Source organism: Lynx rufus, unplaced genomic scaffold (genome assembly GCF_022079265.1).
Source record: "Lynx rufus isolate CCGP_SWC_20201006 ecotype Redwood Valley unplaced genomic scaffold, mLynRuf1.p SCAF_15, whole genome shotgun sequence".
Classification (NCBI taxonomy): Eukaryota; Metazoa; Chordata; class Mammalia; order Carnivora; family Felidae; genus Lynx; species Lynx rufus.
Window position 1 is genome coordinate 29,040,784 of NW_025814829.1, and position 22,282 is coordinate 29,063,065.

At 53.9% G+C, this 22,282-nt stretch overlaps 1 protein-coding gene across 1 annotated transcript in view; it reads right to left on the minus strand.

Moving 5' to 3' along the window:
- Nucleotides 1-6,491: 6,491 nt before the first annotated feature.
- LOC124509840 (plexin-A2-like) overlaps nt 6,492-22,282 on the minus strand; it is a 60,274-nt gene continuing 44,483 nt past the window's right edge. Inside the window, exons 3-4 of the mRNA XM_047076453.1 lie at nt 6,682-6,894; nt 6,492-6,593 (exon numbers count right to left, since the gene is read on the minus strand). Of these exons, the coding sequence (XP_046932409.1) occupies nt 6,492-6,593; nt 6,682-6,894 (315 nt within the window). The remainder of the gene's footprint in view (nt 6,594-6,681; nt 6,895-22,282) is intronic.

Below are 22,282 nucleotides of genomic sequence, written 5' to 3' on the forward strand. Positions count from 1 at the left end.
CTCAGAGCCTGGAGTCTGCTTCGGATTCTGGGTCTCCCTCTCTCTCTGCCCCTCCCCCACTTGCACGCATTCACTCTCTCTCTCTCTCTCAAAAAATAAACACTAAAAAAAAAAAAAAAAGAAAGCCAGTCTGCTTCAGAGGAGGATGACTGTCTTTACTGAGACCGACCAAAGACAAAATGTGCCCATACTGTCGCAGAAGGGGATTTAGGTAGTTCTAGTAAGAACTCCTGCCATGCAGAGCCCCGACTGTAGAAAGAGTAGCCACAGGACACTCCAACCTCCTTCTCAGGACGATTTTGCTTCATGGTTCAGTATGGCCCTGCTTGAAGGCAGTAGCATAGACGTGGTGAATTTTCAGAAGGCCCCGTTGGCCTCGAGAACTGAATAGTTAGTATCTACCCTGCCATCACTTGCCCCATGTGCTCAGTGCTGTTGAAAGTACTTAACAAAAATCAACTCTCTTCTCCTTACAGGAACCCCCTGAGGTAAATGTTATTGTTATTCCATTTTACAGATAGGAAATTTGAGGCCTGGGAGAGCTGGGCGGCTCGCCCGAGATCACACAGCTGAAGGGTGGCAGAGCTGGGATTCCCACACAGAGCCCGACTTCTCGGACGCTCCGTGACCCCCTGAAGAGAGGCTAATGACAGGCACACAGAGCTGTTCACGGCTGCCAAGACCCGAACAGGTGGGAAGACGGAAAGTCCAAGTTCTGTCCTCACCCGCTCTTCCTCTTCCGGACCCCAAGGCCCAAGTGGGGCAGTCACCCACTTCCGGGAGTCAACAATCAACAGAACTTAATTTTGAGGGACCTTGGTTGGGGGGGGGGACAGTCCGTTTATCAGGGTGGGCTCTGGGACAGGAGGATGTGAGATGGAATCAGGGGAGAGTGACTGCCTGGTCCTCTAGGTGGGAGGGGCCGCTGTGAGAGGAGAGGGAAATAGTAATCCTATTAGCACCTTCCTTTAAACCACAGCGAGGCCTGTGCAGAAATTAATGACCGCCTCTTTACTTGAACATCCAATTCAAATCAGCATATCCAGTTCCAATTAACTAGCTTTTACCTGTAGGCCCCTCCAAACCCTTTTTCTCGTGCATCAATTTCTATCGTTAGTCCTAAATCATGGAGCCCTAGCTTGGGATCTGTCACTCTTAAGAGCACTTTATTCATAGTCGTAGTAATATAAGTGGTAATAGATTGTATACATGTATGTATTCTGGCAAGAGCCACTGGAATCGGGAATCTTCTTTTTCTGGGGCCTCGCACTGGGAAACAGATTGGTTTTGAGAGCCATCGCCATGCAGGGGGAGTTCATGTCTGGAGGGTTGGGACCTAATCCCAACGTTCTCATTAATTGGCTCTGTGACTGCAGGCAAGTCACTTCCCTTGTTTGTGCACTGGTTTCTGTAGCTGCCAAATAAGGTGGGAACTCCTGTCCTTATGAGCACAGAAGGGATGGAGAATACAATGAGTTATTAGCTATATGAATTTCAGTCCCGTCCAATATCCGTTTATTACATGCCTGCCATGAGCCAGGCCCACGCTTCGCGTCGGGGACACCGAGGGAAAGGGTCCCCCGAGGAAGCCCGAGGAGGAGCTGGGAACTGACAAGCCATCCGGTCTCCACAAACACGCGGGCTGCCCCTGGTGGCAGAGCTTGCATGGAGATCCCAGGGAGGCCAACACGGAGGTGGGGCCCGAGGGAGGCCCAGAGAGGGAGGCTTCCCGGGGAAGGTGACGCCTAAATGGACAGACAGGCGTGGAAATGTGAGTTCTCTGGCTAACTCAGAGTGTGACGTCAGTAGACGAGTGTGATGGTTATGTCTGAGCCTGGATTTCTTGCTCTCTCAGACCTGAGCGCTTGGAGAGGCTAAGACTTCTGATGTGCCTTTATGGAGGGCTCGACAAGAATTTCAGCAGGCCTGGTCACTTTATGTCCTAAAGTTCACTTTGGAAGAGGCCTTTATTACCTGATTTTATCTGTGCCCCGGGACTCAGGGCTCCCGTGCTATATAAACGTGTGTGCGTGTGTGTTTGCACGTGCGTGTGCCCGTGCGTGCGCGCACACACGCGTAGACTTTTACAGGGGGGAGAAGTGAGGCGGGGCTGGTGCTGCTCAGAGTGCACTTAGTGCTGCGCGGGAGAGGATTCAAGCTGGAGTTTAGTTTTGTAGAGCTTCATGACCCAAATTATTTATAGATTGAAGTCTTTGGTAAATTCAGTCTCTGAGATTCTTCTTCCCTCTTTCCTGCTTATACACATGCACACGCACACGCGCGTGCACGCACACGCACACGCACACGCACACGCACACGCACACGCGCCTTCCAGGGCGCTTCTGTCTCCCTCTCTGCCAGAGCTGTGCAAGTGTTAACTAACCATCCAGAGTCACAGCCCAGCAGGCCGAGGATCCCCGGAGGACAGACGGGAGCCTGGCCCTAAATGCTTGGACAATTGGAGAGGGACACAGGAGCCGGGAAAACTCCGGCTGTGGGCTGCAATAAAGCAGGAGAGCAGAGGAAGAGGGGAGACAAGGCCAAGGATTCCTCCTGTCCCTGAAAAGGAAGGAGGTCACTGAGATATGCTAACCTTTGAGAATTTTGCCCCCATCAGTGCATGTGCATAGACACACGCCCACACACACGCACGCGCGCGCGCACACACACACACACACACACACTCACACAGCCTCCCACACATATGCAGATGTTTCCAGCATCGGTCCCCAGTGAGTTGTCGGTCAATCACTGGGGCTTTGACACTGGAGATTGACATTTCCATGTACAATTATTTCTATTTCTGTGCATGTTAGGAATCTGCCCTAGATATTAAACTGGGGGGTGGATGAGCTAGCACATGGGTTCACGCGGCTTGAGGCTCCTGCATTTCTTCCTCATGGAAGGCTAAGCCATGGAGGGCTTTCTCCTGGAATGTGAGGAGGGGGTCCCAGGAGAAACCATTGGTTCTCTGGACTTCTGCATCTTCGAACAGTGAGAATTAAGAGCTTGGCTTATGATAAATGATGGAGTGAATATTTCTTGAGCACTTGCTGTAAGTAAAGTGTTCAAAGATGAGGTTGAGGAGGTTGGCTGGAGTGAGGGCCTTTCTTCCCCCAAATTGTGGCTTCCTTGTGCCTCATCAGCCAGGGGTAGATGGCCAGGTGACCAGTGATCCATGCGGCCCGCAGAACTGAAAGGAGCTGCCTCTGTTCCAGACCTTCCTGTGGTTCATAACCAACTGCATTTCACAAGGGCACTGGCTTCCCTATTCCAGGGGCCTCTCCCTTTATGACTCAGCAGAGAGTGACATGGAGATCTAGAAGCCAAAGAATCCAGTCTCTTGGTTCTAACTTTGTCAGGGGGAGTTCTGAGCTGCCAGGCCCAGGATGGAGCAAGAGCTCATAGAGGTGAATACACTGGGCAGTTCAGGGCGCGGGGCTCTGGCCTTGGACCAGCCCCACCTTTCAACCCTGCTTCAGCTCTGAAACTTGGGCCAGGCAGGAGGACCCAGGAACCAGATGAAGTTGTTGGGGGCAGTGGAAGCATCAGATTGTTCTGGGAAACAATAAGATAAACACTGGCGAGGGCCAACAGCAGCATTAAGTGGCCTCAGATGAAATGACATCACACAGCAGCAAAGCAGTAATTCACAGGGAGCACACGGAGTTGGGGGGGTGTAGCATTGAGGGGTGGGGGGGAAGAATGAATAAGGAATAATGAGCAACCTCTGTCAAAGAGAAATCTCTATTTACCCAAAGCTCTAGCGACTTGGGGTTCTCAGGATCTCCATTCAAGTCACCGTACACAGGTTCCTTGCCTGGGACCCCAGCCTGTTTCAGGATAGCAACTAACCTCTTAGGCTGTCTGGACTGGAATGGCTTAGAAGCACCCCTGAGGGCCCACGTGGAGGGTGGTGCGGGCTTCCTCACCAAGCTCTGGAACCGGGTTCGGTGACAATCAGGCACAGGGACACCCAGGTTAAGTACTTGGGAAATGCTCAGCCCCACCCCACTGGGACTGGACACACCAGGCTCCGGAATCCCACATCTCCCTCTACCAATGTAGTTCAATGTATTTATCCAGCGTCCATGGAACGTGCCAGCCTGCGTGCAAAAGGTTGGAGACGTAAACACGAACGATCTTGAAAACTATGAGGCTGGCCTCCCCATTTCACAGAATCAGAAACGTTACGAGTCTAGAACAAGTTAGTGGCAGAGCCGAGCTCAAAGCTGAGTCTGCCTGACTCCAAAGCCTGTACTCTGTCTCTTTCATTCAGTTCCCTCTGGGGCCTCGCTCTTCCCTAAGTCAAACAAGAGGACAATGCCTGCCCTGGTACTAAAAATTACATCCCAAAAGTGCTCGCTGCCCCTGGAGATAAGTCCTGGGGAACAAAATAGATCATATAGCTGTCTCCTCCAGGGTGACAAAGAAGGCCACCTGCAGTCTGGAAAAAGAGCAAAGGGTGGGGCGCTTAAGAGGGTTATTACCCTCTTTAATTAACTCATTCTTTTCAATGGCCTAAAATTGCCCTGCATTTTATAATCTGGAACAGTAATCTCTTGCTTTCATTAACACCGAGGGTGACATTTCAAGCTGCAAGGATGGGAAGGGAGGTCTAGACTTGTGAGTGCGGCTATCTGACACTGGGCTTGCGCCTAAACGCAGAAGGCTTCCTGAGCTTTTAAAAGGAAGAGTCATTTAGAAAATGCATGTGGCCCGCGTACACGCTGGTGCAGAAAGTGTGCGGTAACGGGGAGGAATGAGGAGGCCACGCGTGTCACTCTATTTCTCTTCCCTTTGCCAACGGGCAAGGTCTGAGTCTTTATTGCCTCTTATCTGTGCTACTGCAATAACCTGAGAAATCTCCCTGCCTCCAGCATATTCCCGCTCTAATCTGTTCTACCAATACCGCCAGATTAATCTTCTTAAAACACTTATTTGATCCTGCCTTTTCTGTATGCAAAATCCTTAAGTTTCAGGTGTTTGTAATTTTCTTTCTCTTGCTTATCTCACTCCTAATTTTTTTTTTTTTTTTTTACGATGAACACAGACTACTTTTGGAATATGAAAAAAGCGCAAATCATCGCCTGCACCCATGCACGTACGCACAAGGCACCTTTGATTGCCCCCCACTGAAAGTTTAGAAAAGTTCACAGCCCTTAACTATCATTCAGGGGTTTAGCTCACATGGCCTTATCCCCATTTTCCAATTATGTCTCCGGGTTTTTGGTCTTCGTGCCTTTGCTTGGCAATTTATTGTCCTTCCCAGATCCTGACCATCCTTCAGGGCCCAATCCAAATGCCACCTCCTCTAAGAAGCCCATCCTGAGCTCCCCTTTGAACTCCCATGGTCCCCGGCGCGTCGCTTGGCAGTTACTTGTGAACGCACGTGGTTATGGTTCCTAAGGTTGTAAGTTTCTAGAAAACAGGCACTGGTACAGCTTCCTACGCCTTCCTGCATGCAGTACTACTGACACATAGTAGGGCTTCAATCACACCCCGCGATGGGATGAATGAATCCCTGTTACTGAAACTGGGTAGGAACAGAACACTAGGCATAGGCACAGCTCACGTGGATGTAACCCCCGTTATTGTTCGACGTTGTGCTCAGGGGGCTCTCTCCACACTCTCTCATTAATTCTTCACAACAATCCTATTATTCCTCCGGTATCGAGGAAGAAACAGAGGCACAGAGGCGGGAGGTAATCTCAGTGTCACGTAGCTGGTGGGCAGAAGAGCCACGATCTCACCTCTGAGAGGCCTTCACGTTTCTAGGCCCCCGTTTTCCCATCTCTGGAAAATAACGAGGAGACGAAGAGAGACTCTTGCTTTACACGTCCTCCCTCCGCCCTCCGCCCCATCTTCTGGAACCTGACGCATAAACACGTTGGACACATCTGCTTGTGTTGACACGATCTTTCTGGCTCCCCATTGGGCTGCTAAGAGCTCTTGGGAGGAAAGCGCTACAACCGTTCAAGGTGCTGCTACGGAAAGGACGCAGGGTGGCTACTCTGGAGCTCAGTTGGCTCAGCGCTGGCTCAAGGGCAGGTAGAAAGCAAGGGTTAAAGTTGCAGAGGTGGGCTCAGAGTGGGGGGCCCAGAAATAGCGGAGGAGGAGGAGGGAAGTGAGGCCAGAAGGCCTCCACCCCCCGGAATCCTGAGACAGCAGAGCAGGTACCCCTGTGCTAGGCATGTCTGAGTTCCCCGCAGAGCCCAAGGGCAGGACAGACAGCTGGGGGAAGGTCTGGCTCTTTTAAAAGATTCTGTTTGACTGGCTGTCTTCTTCACACCTTTCCCCATCCCCCCCCCCCAGGAGAGGGACTTTAATAACGAGCTGCTTCATGACAACAGACCCCTAATTAATTCATTGCCATTCTTCTGGGGCCAGATCATTCTAATCAAGGTGGGGAGGGGTGGGGGCTGCCTCCGACTCCAGCTCCGCTCCCTGACATCGCTGCCCCGAGGTCCTTCCCGGTCACCTTGTTCCCTTTAACCGGACACCTGCTTCTCCTCGATGCCCGGCCCCTCCTCGCGCGGACGCCCCGCAGCTGCCGGGCACCGTGCCAGCGCGCAGACCCCGCTGGGGGCCGGCTAAGAGGGCACAGCTGGTGCCAGGGTCTCACTGGGGAGGGGGAAGGAGGGAAGAGGCGCCCGGTCTTGGGAGGAGCGAACTTTGTACTGCCTTGCTCTGAGCATCGGCAGAGTACCCAGTGGACCCGGGGTCAGCAGAGTCCTTCTCCGCCTTCTGTCCTTCTCCGCCCTCCCCGCCTCCTCCGCGGCCCAGGGTGCCCTGTGTGCTGCCGGACTGGGGACAGCCGACATCACCTCCTCCGGGGAGCGGCGGCATTTCAGCAGCCGATGGAATTCTCTGCAGGAGGCTGTGGGCTGACGACTGCAACCAAGACCGACGGCAGCTACTCTGGGGACATTTGGGAACAAAACAACCTTACTCCCCGCCCCCACCATAAAGCCAGATCACACGTGGAGATGATGGAAATGAGAGAGCACATGGGTCTGGTCTCCAGCAGCCTCTTAGGTTTCGCGGTTTCCCTTTCTCAGTCTTTCAAGCCCCACACTTGGACCTTCCCTGCTGATAGGTGTTGACTGTCCGGTCAGGGCTGGCGTCCTAACTCGCTGGGGGGGGAGGTCACGGGGGGGGGCACTCAGCCAAGGGAGTTAATTCGCACTTTCCTCATCTGCAAAACTGGTAGGAACAGTACTGCCTACGTGACGAGGCTGGAGGCTGCCGTGGGGACAGATTAGATAAGGGATGTGAGAGCATCTGGGACACTGAAAAGGGCTGCAGGGAGGTGAGGACTTTTTGATGGATTTTCTTTTGATCCGTAGACTTGGGTGGGACCAGGCTGAGGAGGAAAATTGGGCAGGGAGGAAATTCTTCAAGCGCCCACTGGGCTAAGGGCTCACCACCCCCCTTCTGTCCTTTCCAAGGGAGCAGGCTAGGGGGGGAGGAGGAGGAGGGGGTGGGGAGGACGGAGGTGGGGCAGGAGGAGGAGAGGGAGGAGAAGAGAAAGGAAGAGGGCAGGGAAGAGGAGGGGGAGGGGAAGGAAGAGGGGGAGGAGGAGGAGAAGAGGAGAGGAGGAAGGAGGAAGGGGGAGGAAGAAAGGAGGAGGAGGGGGACGAGGGGGAGGAGGAGCAGAAGGAAGTGGGGGAAGAGGAAGGGAAAGAGGAGGAAGAGGGGGAGCGGAGGAAGGGAGGAGAAGGAGGATGAGGAGGGGGTGGGGGGAGGGAGGAGGGGTAGAAGAGGAGAGGGAGGAGGAGGAGAGGAAGGAAGAGGACAGGGAAAAGGAGGGGGAGGGGAAGGAGGAGGGGGAGGAGGGGGTGGGGGAGGGAGGAGGGTTAGGAGGAGGAAAGGGAGAAGAGAAAGGAGGAGGACAGGGAAGAGGAGGAGGAGGGGAAGGAGGAGGAGAAGAGGAAAGGAGGAAGGAGGAAGGGAGGAAGGGGGGAGGAAGGAAGGGAGGCGGAGGAGGAAGAGGGGGAGGGGAAGAAGGGAGGAGAAGGAGAGGGAAGAGGAGGGGGAGGGGAAGGAAGAGGGGGAGGGGGAGGAGAAGAGGAGAGGAGGAAAGAGGAAGGGGGGAGGAAGAAAGGGAGGAGAAGAGGAGAGGAGGAAAGAGGAAGGGGGGAGGAAGAAAGGGAGGAGGAGAGGGATGAGGGGGAGGAGGAGCAGAAGGAAGTGGGGGAGGAGGAAGGGAAAGAGGAGGAAGAGGGGGAGGGGAGGAAGGGAGGAGGGGAGGAGGAGGAGAGGGAGGAGGAGAGGAAGGAAGAGGACAGGGAAAAGGAGGGGGAGGGGAAGGAGGAGGGGGAGGAGGGGTGGGGGAGGAGGAAGGGAAAGAGGAGGAAGAGGGGGAGGGGAGGAAGAGAGGAGGGGAGGAGGAGGAGAGGGAGGAGGAGAGGAAGGAAGAGGACAGGGAAGAGGAGGGGGAAGGGAAGGAGGAGGGGGAGGGGGAGGAGGGGAGGGAGGAGGGGAAAAGGAGAGGAGAAGGGGGAGGAGGAGGAAGAGGAAGACAAGGGGAGGAGGGGGAGGGGAGGAAGGGAGGAGAAGGAGGATGAGGAGGAGGCGGTGGGGGAGGAGAGAGGAGGGGAGGAGGAGGAGAGGGAGGAGGAGAGGAGGGAGCAGCAGGAGCCCTGTGCATCATGGGAGCCTGTGGCCGGCTTTGAAGGCAGCCTGTGAGCCAGGAAGGAAGGATGGTTTTGCTAGGGTCTCCACAGGACCTGCGCTGGGGACAGAGGGCTGAGGCCACTGGGGCCAAAGGGATGGTAGTTTCTGATGCGGACCCTTTTTACTCGGTGCGAAGGAGAAAAGCGAGGGGGAGGCTCCAGGCTTTTCCCCACGGAGAGAAGGCCGCTGGGGCAGAACTACCCACTTCTAATCTGCTCCTTACAAAGAGCTGGAAGGAGCTACAGCTTAGCTTTTGTACAGAGTACTAAAGCATCCCCCTCTTCTGCCCCTCCCACACCCCCACTCCTCTCTATTTTTTTCTCTTAAAAGAGCGCTCCACCTCTCTAGGGACTGGAGTCATTAACTGAACAGCACTTCGCCTCTCATAGCTTTTGACAATTTGGCAGTGAGCTGGAAAGCACAGAGAAACTGCAAAGCAGCGGGCAGGAGAGAGGGTGGGCGAGAGGGGTGTGTCCGAAGGCCCGGCCTGGTGTGGTCCTGGACCCTGGATTGATACCTGGATGCCCTTTACCTGCCTCTCTTCCCCGCCCCTGCTCCGTGGCTCAGGGGAGTTCTGGGTCCCCAGCTGCCAGGGAGGTGTGGTGGGGCGAGTGGGGAGCCTCCCACGGCTTTGGCCGTCACCTAGAGGCTGCTGGGGGTGAGCTGACATCCAGTCGGGACCAGGGAGGACTTAAGGAGCGGAAGGAGTTAATGCTCCTCATTCTACTTGGGCCCTGAGGTTCCCCATGACAAGCAGAGGAGGGGCACCTGAGGGCTGAGGTTTGAGTTGACTGGAGGGCCGGGCAAGGAAGGAAGGACGCACCTAAACAGTGACCCTACAAGGTCCCAAAACCCAACCCTGGGCATTTCCAAAGAGGATAAAGGAAGAGAGAAAAGAGGGTCACGGATTTCCCAGTCAAGCTGTAGCCGAAGCAGGGCAAAGAGAGGGAGAATTCTGGGGCCTCCTGAGAAGGAACCCGGGTTGGAGCATAGGCAGAATTGGCTTCCGACAGTCCCACCCATTAGGAAGCCCATGGTTCCGAGGGCGTTTCTCAGAAGGGCCCGTGGGTCCCCAGGCACCCTGGCAGGGATCAGAGAACTCCTTGTCTTCTCCTGGTCTTGCTCATGGCTCCTCTCCCCACACCAGGAATCTAGCCTTCTTTAGTAATTCTAGAATGGAGTAGAGTTACCACGTACTGAGCACATACTCCGTGTTGAGCAGGGCACCAGGCGCCTTACAGAAAATATCTAATTTCATCTCCACAACCCATCTCACCGATGAGGAAACTGGGGCTCAGAGAGGTTAGGTAGCTTGCCTTAGATCACAATAAGTGGTAGAGAGAGATCTGAGCCTGGGTCACTTTGATTACACAATCTGTTATTAAGCTACATGCTTCCTGAAAATGCACTCACCTTTGTCTTGTGTGTGATGTTACCATCTTCCTGTCTATCATTTTAATGCCTTATTCTGCTGTCTGAGCCCTTGTACAAGTGCCAACAAAAATTATAAATTCCCAGATGTAGAAGCTGAATCTCTACAGTTCATTTTATTCAACTTTTAGCAGAGTGCCAAGCACAGTGGGGTGCTTAAAAAATCGCACTCTGTCCTTGAATCAAGTTGCAGCATTAGAGAGCCACCACCTTGGACTACAAAAGCTTAACCAGCAAGCTTCACTTTCCCAAATGGCCTTATCTACTTGCTTTTTCTTGTTGGTTCCTCCATGAGAGGAATTCATGGGATATTGATTGTTACATGCATGTTGCAGCCTTAGCACAAGGGGAGTTAATGCCCGAAATTGTCATATAAAAGACACTTCTGATTTTGATGTCAAACTTCTGTCCTGGTTTATGTACCTGGTCTCACATGATAAATCATTTATAGAAGGTAATGCCTGGGAATCGTCTCTCCCGAAAAATAGGTTTACTTCTTTCTGTCTGAGGGGAAGGATTTCTAGTTCATCCCGTTTCCCTTTTTGATTTGGCTACCAGGATCCTCGGGCCAAATCTGGTGCTGGGTCCTGCTGCTTACATTTGCTTTATGGTTAGCCCACTTATTTCCACTCCCCTCACATGATGTGGAGTTTTCTGGTTCCATGCTAGTTTTCATTACACATGTTTGCCAAGTTTTTTATTGTAAGTTACCTAATTCCTCATTTGGAAAGAAGAGGGACGGGAATACATACAAATAGTTGTACTCACACACTCACACGCTCTGTTTACACCATATACGTTTGCACTCTGTTGTTCGTTGCCGCGATACGTTCTCAGTCTCTGCACTGTGTGCTCATCTCCTTTCTCTGCGGGTAGGAGTTGTGCCCTCTGAGCGAGGGCCTGGACCACTCCTACGATGGTTTAAGGACAGGTGACGTCACATGGGAGGAGAGGGAAGAAGTAGGGAGATACCACTAAAAACCCAGAGACTGATTTGAAGCTGCATGATGCCATGCTACTTACAATGGGTCTTGCCCACAGCAACGTCCTCTATTTGCAAAATGGAAGAATGAGGAAATAAATGAGCGAGTGAATGTTTCTGAGCCAGGAGATTCTCTCGCGTAGGAGAGAAGGCAAGGACTGTGTGGCCGAAGGCCCCATCTTCGGGCCACAGAAGAAACTCAAGACCACTAGGAGCCCAGTGGAGTCCGGGCTCCCCATCCCATTCTTGCCCCTGGCCAGGCCAAGAGCATTCGTCACCTGCACTGCGTGTGGCAAAGCTGGGTCAGTGCTGGACATCAGGAGAAGGCGAGTGGGAAGAAGGCAAGGAGGGAGGTAAGAGGGAAACCTCTTTCTGCGGTTTTCTGTTTTTCCGCCGTGAACGGGAAAGCGGCCCACAGCGACGGTGGAGAGAGAAACGGTGGTCTCTAAACGCATCTGCCTGTCTGTCTGTCTGCCCTGGCAATCTCCTTGCACCTCTAATCTCCTTCTAGTCTCCTAGTCTCTAGTCTCCTTCTCCTGCTCTTCCTTGGGTCTCTCCAGTTTCTGCTCATCTGTTATCTCTGTCTTTCTCTGTGCTGTCTCCCTGCCTTTCCAGTTCTCTTTGGTATATGTGTGCGCACGTGAACACATACACATCCCTCTCCCGGATCCCCAGGAAAGAAGCCCTTGCAGTCCTCCTTCCACCCCTCATCTCACAGACTCTGGAGACAGTCAGGAACAGAAGACGCCAGCCCGGAGCACAGGACACTCCCACCTCCCTAGCTGACCTGCGTCCAAACTTAGATTCCAGTGCTAATCCCGGTGGCCTTGCCAACATCAGTTGGGCTAATTTTTCCTGTAATTAGAAGGGAACCCCCCCCCCCAACTCCATCTCTAATCCCAGATAATTAGCTGTCTGATTGCCAGTGCGGGGCAGGAAACCTCGTGTTTGGAGAGGGAGTTTGGACAGACAGATTAGGCAAACACCATGCAGGAAGCTGCAGCGGGAGACAGGCTGTTCGCAAAATTTGTTGTCGAAAGAGATCTGTGGTGGGGATGGGGCCTGTCTCCCGCCTGGCCATCGGAGCTGCCTCTGACCCTATCAGGTCCTCCGACAGACGGGCACCTTTCCTCAGCCTGCAGGCTCCTCCCTACAGCAGGTCATCAGATCGAGGGGATTCCCAGGGAAGGTATCCCTCCTGCTCCTGGAGGGGAGTGCATGTCTCTGTGTGAGGGAGGGAGGGGCAGCCCCAAAGGTGTCCACCCTCACACGCTGGATGGGTGACGAGACCGCCGGGACTCCCTGACCCAAGGAGTAGGAGAGATGCCAGGCAAATGGAGAAGTAAGTCCCTTCCCTCTCTTCCAGGTTTTGGGGAGGACTCCTGAGGCAGGGGATGGGGGCCCTGGGGTCCGATTCTCCCAGCTGAGGCTGGCACCTGATGCAGGCGGCAGCCAGCACTGCGTTATCATCGCTCTGCGGAGAATGTGCCCTGGTAAGGACATTTCATGTTTGTGTCCGTCACCTACATTTTCCTTCTGCGACCCTCATGACCAGCCAGCAGGGGGGTGGGTATCCTATGACAGAAGAAAAACCTGAGTCCCTGAGAAAGCAAATGACTCCCTCAAGATCACCAAGCAAACCACCGTGGCACTGCCGAGGGTAAGGTCCAAGGACGCGGCCGGTCGTCTCCCTGGCCTTTGCACGACCCCACGTCCTCCAGCTCTGAGATCCTTCTGTTGTGAGTTTGGGCATTTAGGCTACTGGGATGATGGAGGATTTGGGACGCCAATATCCAGGGAGAGTCAGGGCTCTGACAGCCGAGGGCGGGTCGACTCCTCCAGCAAGATTCTGAAAGGCGGGCGCTACCTAAACGTTCATTCAGACTTTCTCCTGCCGTGGAAGGGGGCTGGCATTCTCAGGCCCCCTGCATAACCCTCGTGTGGCCAGAACTCTGAGGCTCCTTCCCTTTTCTTCTGCACCACTCCGAGCCGTAAGACTAGCTCACTCTGGTTCCAAGAGCAAAGGGCAGGAGTGGAAGCCGGGTCTGGAGTGTGGGGGACCCGTGCTTTCAGAGCCCGAAGGAAGCAGCAGGGGCCCGTGGGCTGGCACCTGGGGGATCTGCCCAGCCTGCTGGTGGAGGCGCCTGGCCCTGCTTCCCCACTGTGGCCCCTCCGAGGAGCTCCGGGTGTGGGGGAGGGAGGCAAGCCATGGATGGATTCCAGATGGGCTATATCAGGTTTGCCCGGAGTCGACACTGAGGCTCCTCTGGTCTCAGCAGCCCCTTCAGCTCTGATTCGGCCGCATGGCAAAAGCCTGCTGTGGAATGTCGGTGAAACCCAACCGGCCTCTCCCCCTGGCTGCCCCCTCACTCCCTCTGCCCCAGAGATAGCGCCGGTTTCTTCCAGGTCCCTTCTCCCCTTCCTTAGTACACTCCCCCGCGCCCGGAAGTAGAGAGGGTGAGAGCTGGGGATGTGGCTGACGGCTGGGCCCCCAGTTTGAGATCTTTCACCGATTCTCCCCCGAGAAGGAGACGGCCTATAAGGCTCTGGGTTCAAGTTCTGGATATTTGAGAACAAGGTGCCTACACGGGGAGCCCGGGAGGTAGAGGGCAGGGACCCCTTGGGTCCCTCTGATTGTCAGATCGGTCTAGTTGGCTCTGATCCAGCCATGGGAGGGGAGAAAGGAAAACTCAGAACGAGACAGCCAGATACAGGATATCACCACGGCAGCACACCATGGCCTGGCTTCCAGAATAGCATCTCCTTCAACCCAACGGGCTGGAGGACAGGGAAGCTGTCTTTATCCCCGTCCTACAGATGAATATACCGAAGCTCTGGGAGGTTTGGAGCAAAAACGTATTTTTGGTCTCTTGAATCTGGCCACAAAGAAGTATTTTTGACGAGGGTGCTTATGCTTTGGGGATTCAGGAACAAATATAACATAGAGATCCTGCCTTAGAAGCCAGTGCTGTTTTCCTTATGTCACGTAATTAATAGATTAATTATTCTCATAGAGGGCCCTCAGGGTCTCATAATGTAATAGACTTTCACACGTCCTCACCCATTCACTGTGGTTTAAACAAGAAGATCAGGTTCATGTCTGCCTTGCAGAGAGAAGAAGGAAATACTGCAAATCGAATGAGGGGATTACATCAGGATTTCCCGTCTGATGAAATGCACCTCAGTTTCCCTTTTGGGGTCAAGGGTCCGCTCCGCGGTGATTTGACTTTGAAGTTTCTAGAACCTTCCACGTTAGCCTCCTCCACCCGGGGCTGGCACTCCTCTTCTCTCAGGTCTGCCTTGGGTCGTTTGTTAATGACTGGCAGGCTGGAGGTGATCTGCCCTGTCAGGGTTGATTAGTTGGGCTGAAATTTGCATTTTGCTTCCGAAAACCAGTTTGGGATCGGGTTGGCAGAAAGCAGCAGGGGCTCCGGCTTCAATAGAGAATGCCCCTGAGGCCAGGCATTTGAATTAACCACAGAAGCCTTTTCTCCCCTCTCCCTCCACTTCCTCAAGCCCCTTCCTCACCTCTCCCCTCACACCAGAAGGCTGGTTAACTGCGGCAAAGGGCTCTCTGAACATCCTTGCAGAAGAAAGGCCTTTTTTTTTTTGCCGCTTCAAAGAAGCTGCGAAGCTCCCTCCAGCCTCTCTGGAGAATCGGGGAGGGAACAGGCTGCCTCAAAATGCCATTAAAACATCTCTCACGTTAAAAACAGGCCCGGGATGTGAAAACTTCACGAGAGAGTGGCTCGGTGAAACACGAATGGTGGTCTCCCACGCCCTGACAGTGTGGACAGGTGTCAGAGGCGCTGGCCTCCGCTCGGGTCCCTGGCTCTGTCCTGGGACATGAGGCGTCCTTGGGCAAGACAGCCTGTCTGAGTTCCGGGCTCGCCCTTTCTAACCATGAATAAATAAATAAATAAATAAATAAATAAATAAAACCGTTCTCTTTCTCCCCCCCCTCCCCAATTTCGGGGTGGGGGGAGCGGCCCTGTTATTCTCAGAGATAACAGTCTTGGTTCTCATCGCACGCCATGCCATCTTCCCAGCCCCCCTCGCCTGCCCTTCCTCTCCCCAGTCCTGGTGCTATTTTAAGTTGAGGCTCCCAGCCAAAATCTGTACTTTATTAATTACGCGTCAACTACTCTGTGTAATGTTTAATGCGTTTTCCAGATTGTATCGGATCCACAGTGAAGGGAGGAATCTGCAAGAGGCCTGGGTGCCTGGCAGGGTGGGCTCCGGGAGGGGGCGGGGACCAGGGGCTGGCCAGCCTGGGTCTGCTGGACTTGGCCGCCCCTCCTCTTTGCCCTTGGAGTCTCTGTTAGGACCAGTCCGACTCAGGGCTCTCTATCTGAAGAGCACACAGCACCCTGAGAGGACGTTGGGAAAACCGGCCTCGTTAGGAGGGGCCAGGGCTGAGGACAACTGAGATCCATTTGCAGGGTGGACGGAGGGCTGGCAGGGGCCATCTGAACGTGTGGCTCAGTGATCTGCCCAGCCAAGGCTGGAGACGACATTGACCATCTGTTCTTCTCTCGAGAGAAGACAGAAATAGCATTTGTATTGGAGCAAGAAAGAGCGGAGTTAGACCCAGGCGGTGGCATTCCTGACCCCTGGGTTTCTAGCACTCTTGTTGACCAGCTACCTGATTCGCCCACCTCCTCCAGCTCATCTGGGCCTCAGTTTGCTTGTAAAACTAGCGTTTGCTCAAGATGACCTCCGGGGTCCTTTCTAGATTTTCTCTCTGGGGAGACGTTATGAGAGATTACGGGGAGAAGCAGAATCTCTGGGGGGAATACGTTTTACACCTAAGAACAATTAAATGCCCACAGCGGCCCTGTGACACAGGGTCTAGGTTCTATACTCTGAGCCCTGTATTGCTGATGAGAAAAGTAAGGCACGGAGAGGTTCGGTTACTTCTCTGAGGTCACACTGCCAGCAAAGCACAGACCCGATTTTGAAGCCAGCTAGCTCCAATCCAAAGTCTGTGACACTCACCCCTCTGCACACTGCCTCGGGGAAAGGACCTTAAGTGGTTTACATATAAAGCTGGTTCTGCTAAGCGATGTCACCAATGATAAGGATTCAGCTGACTGGGCAAATCCAGGAAGGTTCACTGAGGAGGTGGGATCTGAGTGGGGCCTCATGAATAGCTTGAGCCAAGGCACAGGCATGGACTGAGAAGGGGCACCTAGGGAAGAGAAGGGAACAGGCAAAGCTAGAACCAAGGGTGTGAGTGTAGCCGAGGTGGAATGGGGAAGGGACGTGGGAAGAGCGGAAGCGTCCCTGGTGGCGGGGTGACAGGACCTTGCTCAGCAGCCTGGGCTATATCCTAAAAGCCCGGGGGGAGCCTTTCAGGAGGGGAAAGAATGTGATCACTAACTCGGGGAGCGGGGAGGGAGCAGAAGCAGGCACCCTTCCCCACCCCCAATGGCCCTGGTTCCCTGGTGACAGGGTCTCACCTGCTTACGGGACCTTGTACATCTCTTTAAACTGGTCACCACTGTAACAAGCAGTTACTGCTGGCGTCCCTTTCTCCATCAGCCCACGCTGTGGGCAGTCCTGCGCCCCCGTGCCGGTACTTACGCTCAGTAAGTACCTGCTCCGTGAACGGAGCTCTGCCTCTGGGCCGGATGCCCTTCTCCCACCCTTGGACATCAGCACCGAGGCTTCTCATCGTCATTTCCCCAGGGTCTGTGCCTCCCTGTGGAGCGCAGGGCGGGGATGTATTCATGTGTTCACCTGTCCACTCTCCCCACGCTGATGGGTTCTGACACCTCTGTGCAGTGCTGCTGGGTGGCAATAATGAACAGTTTAGCATGGAAATTGGCCTTAGCAGGAGGGGGCTGGCGTGCGCGTGTGCGACAGAGCATTTGGCTAGGGGACACCTTCAGACCCGCAGAGCTCTAGTTGAAGAGATCTTTAGGGCTTTCGTGCCCCGGTCAGCCCCTCCAGCCAGTCCACACGTGCCTCTTCTGTGCTCCCCCAAACTCTACGGCCTCATCGCTCCCTGAGTCCCCGTTCCCTCTGCCTCCGGCTCGGAAGGTAAGAGGGCGAGTAGGTCTTTCTTTCCCTCCCTCCCACAAGTTTGCCACCAGTTTCCTCCTGGTGGTGTCTTTCTTTGAGGTCCACTTGCACACATTTTCTAAGAAATGCTTTCTTTCCAAATCCTTGTGGGATTCTGAGAAAAAAGGGAAGAGGAGAGCATCTGATCTTTGCGCTCAGGGGTGAGATAATCCACTAGTGTCCTCACCAAGCCAGGGCAGGAACCGTCCTCTGCAGACTCCTGGGCAGGGGCACGGCGAACGCCTTTCAGGGTCCAGCTGGAGCCTCCTTCACCCTGGCCCCAGAGCCAGGCGGCCTCACCCTCCGATCGAGTGTCCGGGTTGGGGGGGAGCTCCTCCGGACGTAGTTGGCAGGCACTGCCTAACGCTAGCGGCACTAATGGATTCTGTTATCTCGCCAGGACCCTTGTCTGCAGATGGGCAAAGCGGGAGGAGGTGGCAGGTTAAAAATACTCTGTTAGCAAAGAGGCTTAGGTGGGGGCCCTGCCATGACCATTACAGTGATGGGACGCCTCTGGGACAGGAAGTCAGGAATGGAACCAAAGGTGCTAGACCCTTGGCTTCTCTCTTGCCTCCAACTTGAATTTGCCATCACTTTGCATTTGAACTTGCAAAGGAGTGTGGAGAGGGAGGGATTCCTTTTGCCTGTTTTATAAGGGCCTGGGTAGCCGCGTATCAGGTGGCACAACTTGCCTGGGCCTCTCTACCCGGGGAGGTGGATACCCAGGTTCTGATTCATTTTATAGCGTACATTCTCTTACCCAAGAAAAGGAACCAAGTTCTGGATGGATGGGAATAATAATACCCTACATTTATAGAAGGTTTTTATTGCTTCTGAAGTGTTTCTACATGCAGTACCTCACTGCCGCCATGTAACATGCCTGCGAGGTGAGAATTATTATCCTAATTCGATATATGGGGAAACAAGGCTCTGAGTGTTTATGAGACTTGCCCAAGGTCACGTATTTAGGAAGTGGGAGAGTGTGTACTCCAGTGAGGGTTTTCTGATCCCCTGTCCAGGGCTCGTCTTGCATTCTTTATTCTCTCAACGTTTTGCTCCCCCTCATCTTCCTACAAGGGAGAACCCCCTGGGGCTATCCCCAACAACCTAGGGCAAATCCTCACTCAATTATACTTGTCTTTAAAGCCCACGGGCCCAGCTGCCTCTACGGGGTCCAGGCTGGTCTAGCACTAGGCTGGCCTTGGGGCCACACGACCTCACTCCCTCAGGACCCACACGGAAGCTTGTGGCTGTAGCACCCCAAAATCGACAGGAGCCTCGAGCTTCCGGGTGAAACTTCATCTTCTATGTGGGCCAGGGGATCTGGGTCTCATTTTTGGACTAAAGAGAACAAATTTCCTACAACATTCATCAGCAAGCTGATTCAGTGCTTACTATATTCTTCCTTCCTGTTCAGAAAGCCTCCCCTAAGGCTTAATTTCCTGCTACAGCTGAGGACTATTTATTCTGTGCAGATAAACAGAGGGTTACTTCCCACACGAGGCAGGACCAGTCTCCAATGGCCCAAAGAGAGAGGACGCTGAGAAGGGACCCCCATCCCTCCACCCCAGGATAGAGCACATTACCTTTCTCGTAGTACGGCAAGAAATCATGGTGTGACAAGAGTAGGGCAAGAAATCAACCAAAAATAGGAAGATTTTGGAGAAGAGGAAAAAGAAATCTCAACTGACTGGGAACTCCCCCAGAGACACAGGAGTCACCTGGTTCCACCCCCAGCCCCACCTCCTAAGGTGAGTTCTCAGCCTCAGGTAGCTGGCCGAGGAGTTGATACGAGGCTGATTGGAAGTAACACAGACAGGCATTCAGAGTGGCCTGAACCCTCAACAGGATCTGCCCACTGATGTGGGAGCAGGGATTCCAGAAGACAAAAGGACATGATCACCGACCTCAGGGAGGTCCTGAAGAGCTGAGGAGGATGGAATGCATGAGTTCAGATGCTGTCGAATGCCCACGGTGCTGAGCCTGGTGCTAGGCACGGGGAGTTGGCTGTGATCAGGGCCTCGGCCCTGAGGAAGCCATACAGAAAATTTCGAGGCTTAATGACAAGTGCCTGTAGACTGATTTGGAAATTGTTCCGGAGAGTTCAAAAGAATGAGAGATAAAGTCCATGGGGCAGGGGGCGAGGAAAGGAAAATCAACAAATGTGCAAAGCGGTGCCGTAATGAGATTTGCAAAGAACACAAAATGAGGGCGTCATGCATTGACATGATAATTAACCACAGGCAGGAAGGAGGCCGGGAACAGGGAGGAGGGTGGGGGACACACATGTGGGCAGGAACTGAGGGGGAAAGGGTCTCTCTCCTGGCAGTTCTCATGGATGGGCTCCTAACCTCTGGCTTCCGTCCCTCACACCTCACCAGGCACCCTCACAGCACCCCTTCCTCCCAGGCCCCAAGCCACTCTCAATCCCAGGCGAGAGGATTCTGTGCAACTCAGCACCTGATTCTGCACCTGCGGCTACAGCGGGAGAGAGTGTTCCCGAAATAGAGCGCGGGGCTCGGGGCTATGCTGGCATGTCAGCAAGTTGACTTGCAGAGTCTCTAGGTCCTGGAGACCGGCACCAACAGACAAAGGGAATCCACTTGTAACTTCCAAGCTCCACCTGCCTATGTCGGTGCCAAGTTACTACCCCCTTCGCCCACTAAATCTTGGACCACAGCTCCTAACGGGGGCTGCCCTGACTGCTGAGAATTTCATACAGCATCTGGAAGAAAAGGGCTCTGAGGGAGAGAGGAACGGGAAGGGAGAGGAGACCCCAGGAAAATACCTGGTGTCCTGTCTCCCGCAGCCTTCTCACGGCAACGGGAGCAGCTAACGCATTAATTAACTAAGTAGTTTTGAATGGACTCCATTGCAACTCATTGTCTGCAGCCGCCATTCCCTGGAGGGGCCGTAATATACCCAGCACACGCTACGTAATTAAATATCAACACATGTGTCCCCCGCCCAGTGCTGGGATGCGTATTTGCTTGTGTTAATGAGAACGTGAACGGCCTGACGGACGAGAGGCCCATCGAGGTAGGAGGGGTGAGGCACACGTCAGCTGAAGATGAGGTGCTTAAGTCCAGTCCCCCTCTCTTCCTGCTTCCCCACCACCTGCTCCTCACATCCTGCCCCTGGAAGGGCATCTCAGGAGCCCTGGTGGAAGCTCTTGGCCAAAGCACCGTCAGCCTCCCGCCTTGTAACAGAGTCGGCCACAGCAGCCTGCCCAGGGTGCATAATGACTATGTTTCTGCTTAATACAAATTGTGGTTATTTAGCAGCCCAAATACCAATTCCCTACTGAGCTCCCCGTCGTCGAAACCCCCCCCCCACACACACACAGACACAAACGCCAGCGCCTGCGTGCTGCCCCTGCCTCCACTCTGCCCCCCTGAATCCATCCAGACGATCACCCTCTGGCTTTGGGGACCCGGCGTTGTTACCACTGAGATGGGTGACAAAGCGGACCTGCAATAGGACACAGCCCCGTGGACCCGGAAGGGCAGGGCGTTAGAGTCTGAAGGCTTGGGTTCAAATCCTGCTGGGGCTACTTCCTGGCTGTGCAACACTGGGCAAGTGACCTAAACCTCTGGGCCTTTGGTTTTGTTATACGGAAAGCGGGCACAGTGACACCTACATCTGGATGGGGAGTGGGGCACCTGGCCGGAGGAGGGGGATGACCTACAGGGATGGGACGATGCCTTCCGCTCAGATTTCAGTTCGGGGCATACTCACTGGAATTTTAAACAGGTCCCTAGAAGGCAACAGAATCTTCTCTGCTTTGCTCACTGATGTATCCCCAACCCTTAGAAGAGTGACCGACATGTAGCAGATGTTCAGGAAATACTTGAAAGATATAACTTCTCTTATTTAATATTCATACCAATCCCGTGCAATGGGTGTAAATGCCACATCTTGCAGAAGAATAAACAGGCTCAGAGAGGTTGAACGCCTTCCTCAAAGCCCAACAGCTAGCCTGGGGTTAAACACTCAGGTGTCTGATTCAAGGGCTCTTTCTGGTGCCTTCAGTAGGCTCTACATGCTTGGGGCACCTCTCATCTTATGATAAAAGGAAACTAAAGGCCGAAAGAAGATGAAGTGAGTGTGAGTTTTCTAAGAATGACAGACACTGCTCCTGAGGGCTAACGGGCCCAACACAGTCTCAATTGGCCGTCTGTGGCCAGGTTATATCATCCCGGTAAGTCCCAGTTTCAACCAGGACATGAGGCCATGGAAAGAGGACTTTGCAGCAGGTGCGAGAAGTGGGACCTCGGTGAGGCAGAAGGCTGGGCTCCTCGGGTTCCAGGACCCTAGACTGTACCCTCATATTCACTTCAAAAGACCCTGGGGTCCTTGGGCAGTTTTCTACTGGGCAGAGCTGACCGTGAGCCCATCTTTTGCACTCTTCAGGGTGAATTCCCGAGAGAGAGACAGAGAGAGAGAAAGAGAGTTCTGATTGTCCTCACTCAGGTCTGTCGATGCTTCCAGACCAAGTTATTGGACTTGGAACGCCAGTGCTGGGGTGAAGACCCACCCCTCCCTGTACTGCGTGCCCCATTGCTGCAGAGAGCCAGAGGAAAGAAGACGCTGACCTTTGGGAGTCACAGCAGACGGAGTGACAGGCCACACGCTCCAGACCCAGACATGACACATACTAAAAAGCTGATAAACGAGTGCAGATTAATGGAGTGACGACAAGACCCAGGGAAAGTTCAGATGGGTTACACATGATTGGCCGAGCCGTGGACCATCAGCCTTGAGGCTGCTGGAACTTGGACTCATCGTGAATATTTCTCTGTCTCCCACAGTGGACTAGATGTTGCAGGGGCCCAGCCCCAGGGCAGACTGTGCCCCATTCAAAAGTCTATTTTGGGTGCACGTGGCCCTATCTGGAAATAGGCCGTGCCGCCTCTCCTAGAGTGGTGCCTCTCTCCTGTACGCTCCAGAGTGACCCCAGCCTTGGGGAGCTGGGAGTACCAAGGAGTCAGAGAGACTCAGACCTGAACTTGGAGGTGACACTGGGGATCACAGGTGCGGAATCTGGAGAAGCCCCCCGGGGTGGGGGACGGAAGACAGATTCGGGGCAGTGCTTGGGGGGATGGGGGTGGGGGAAGAACAGAC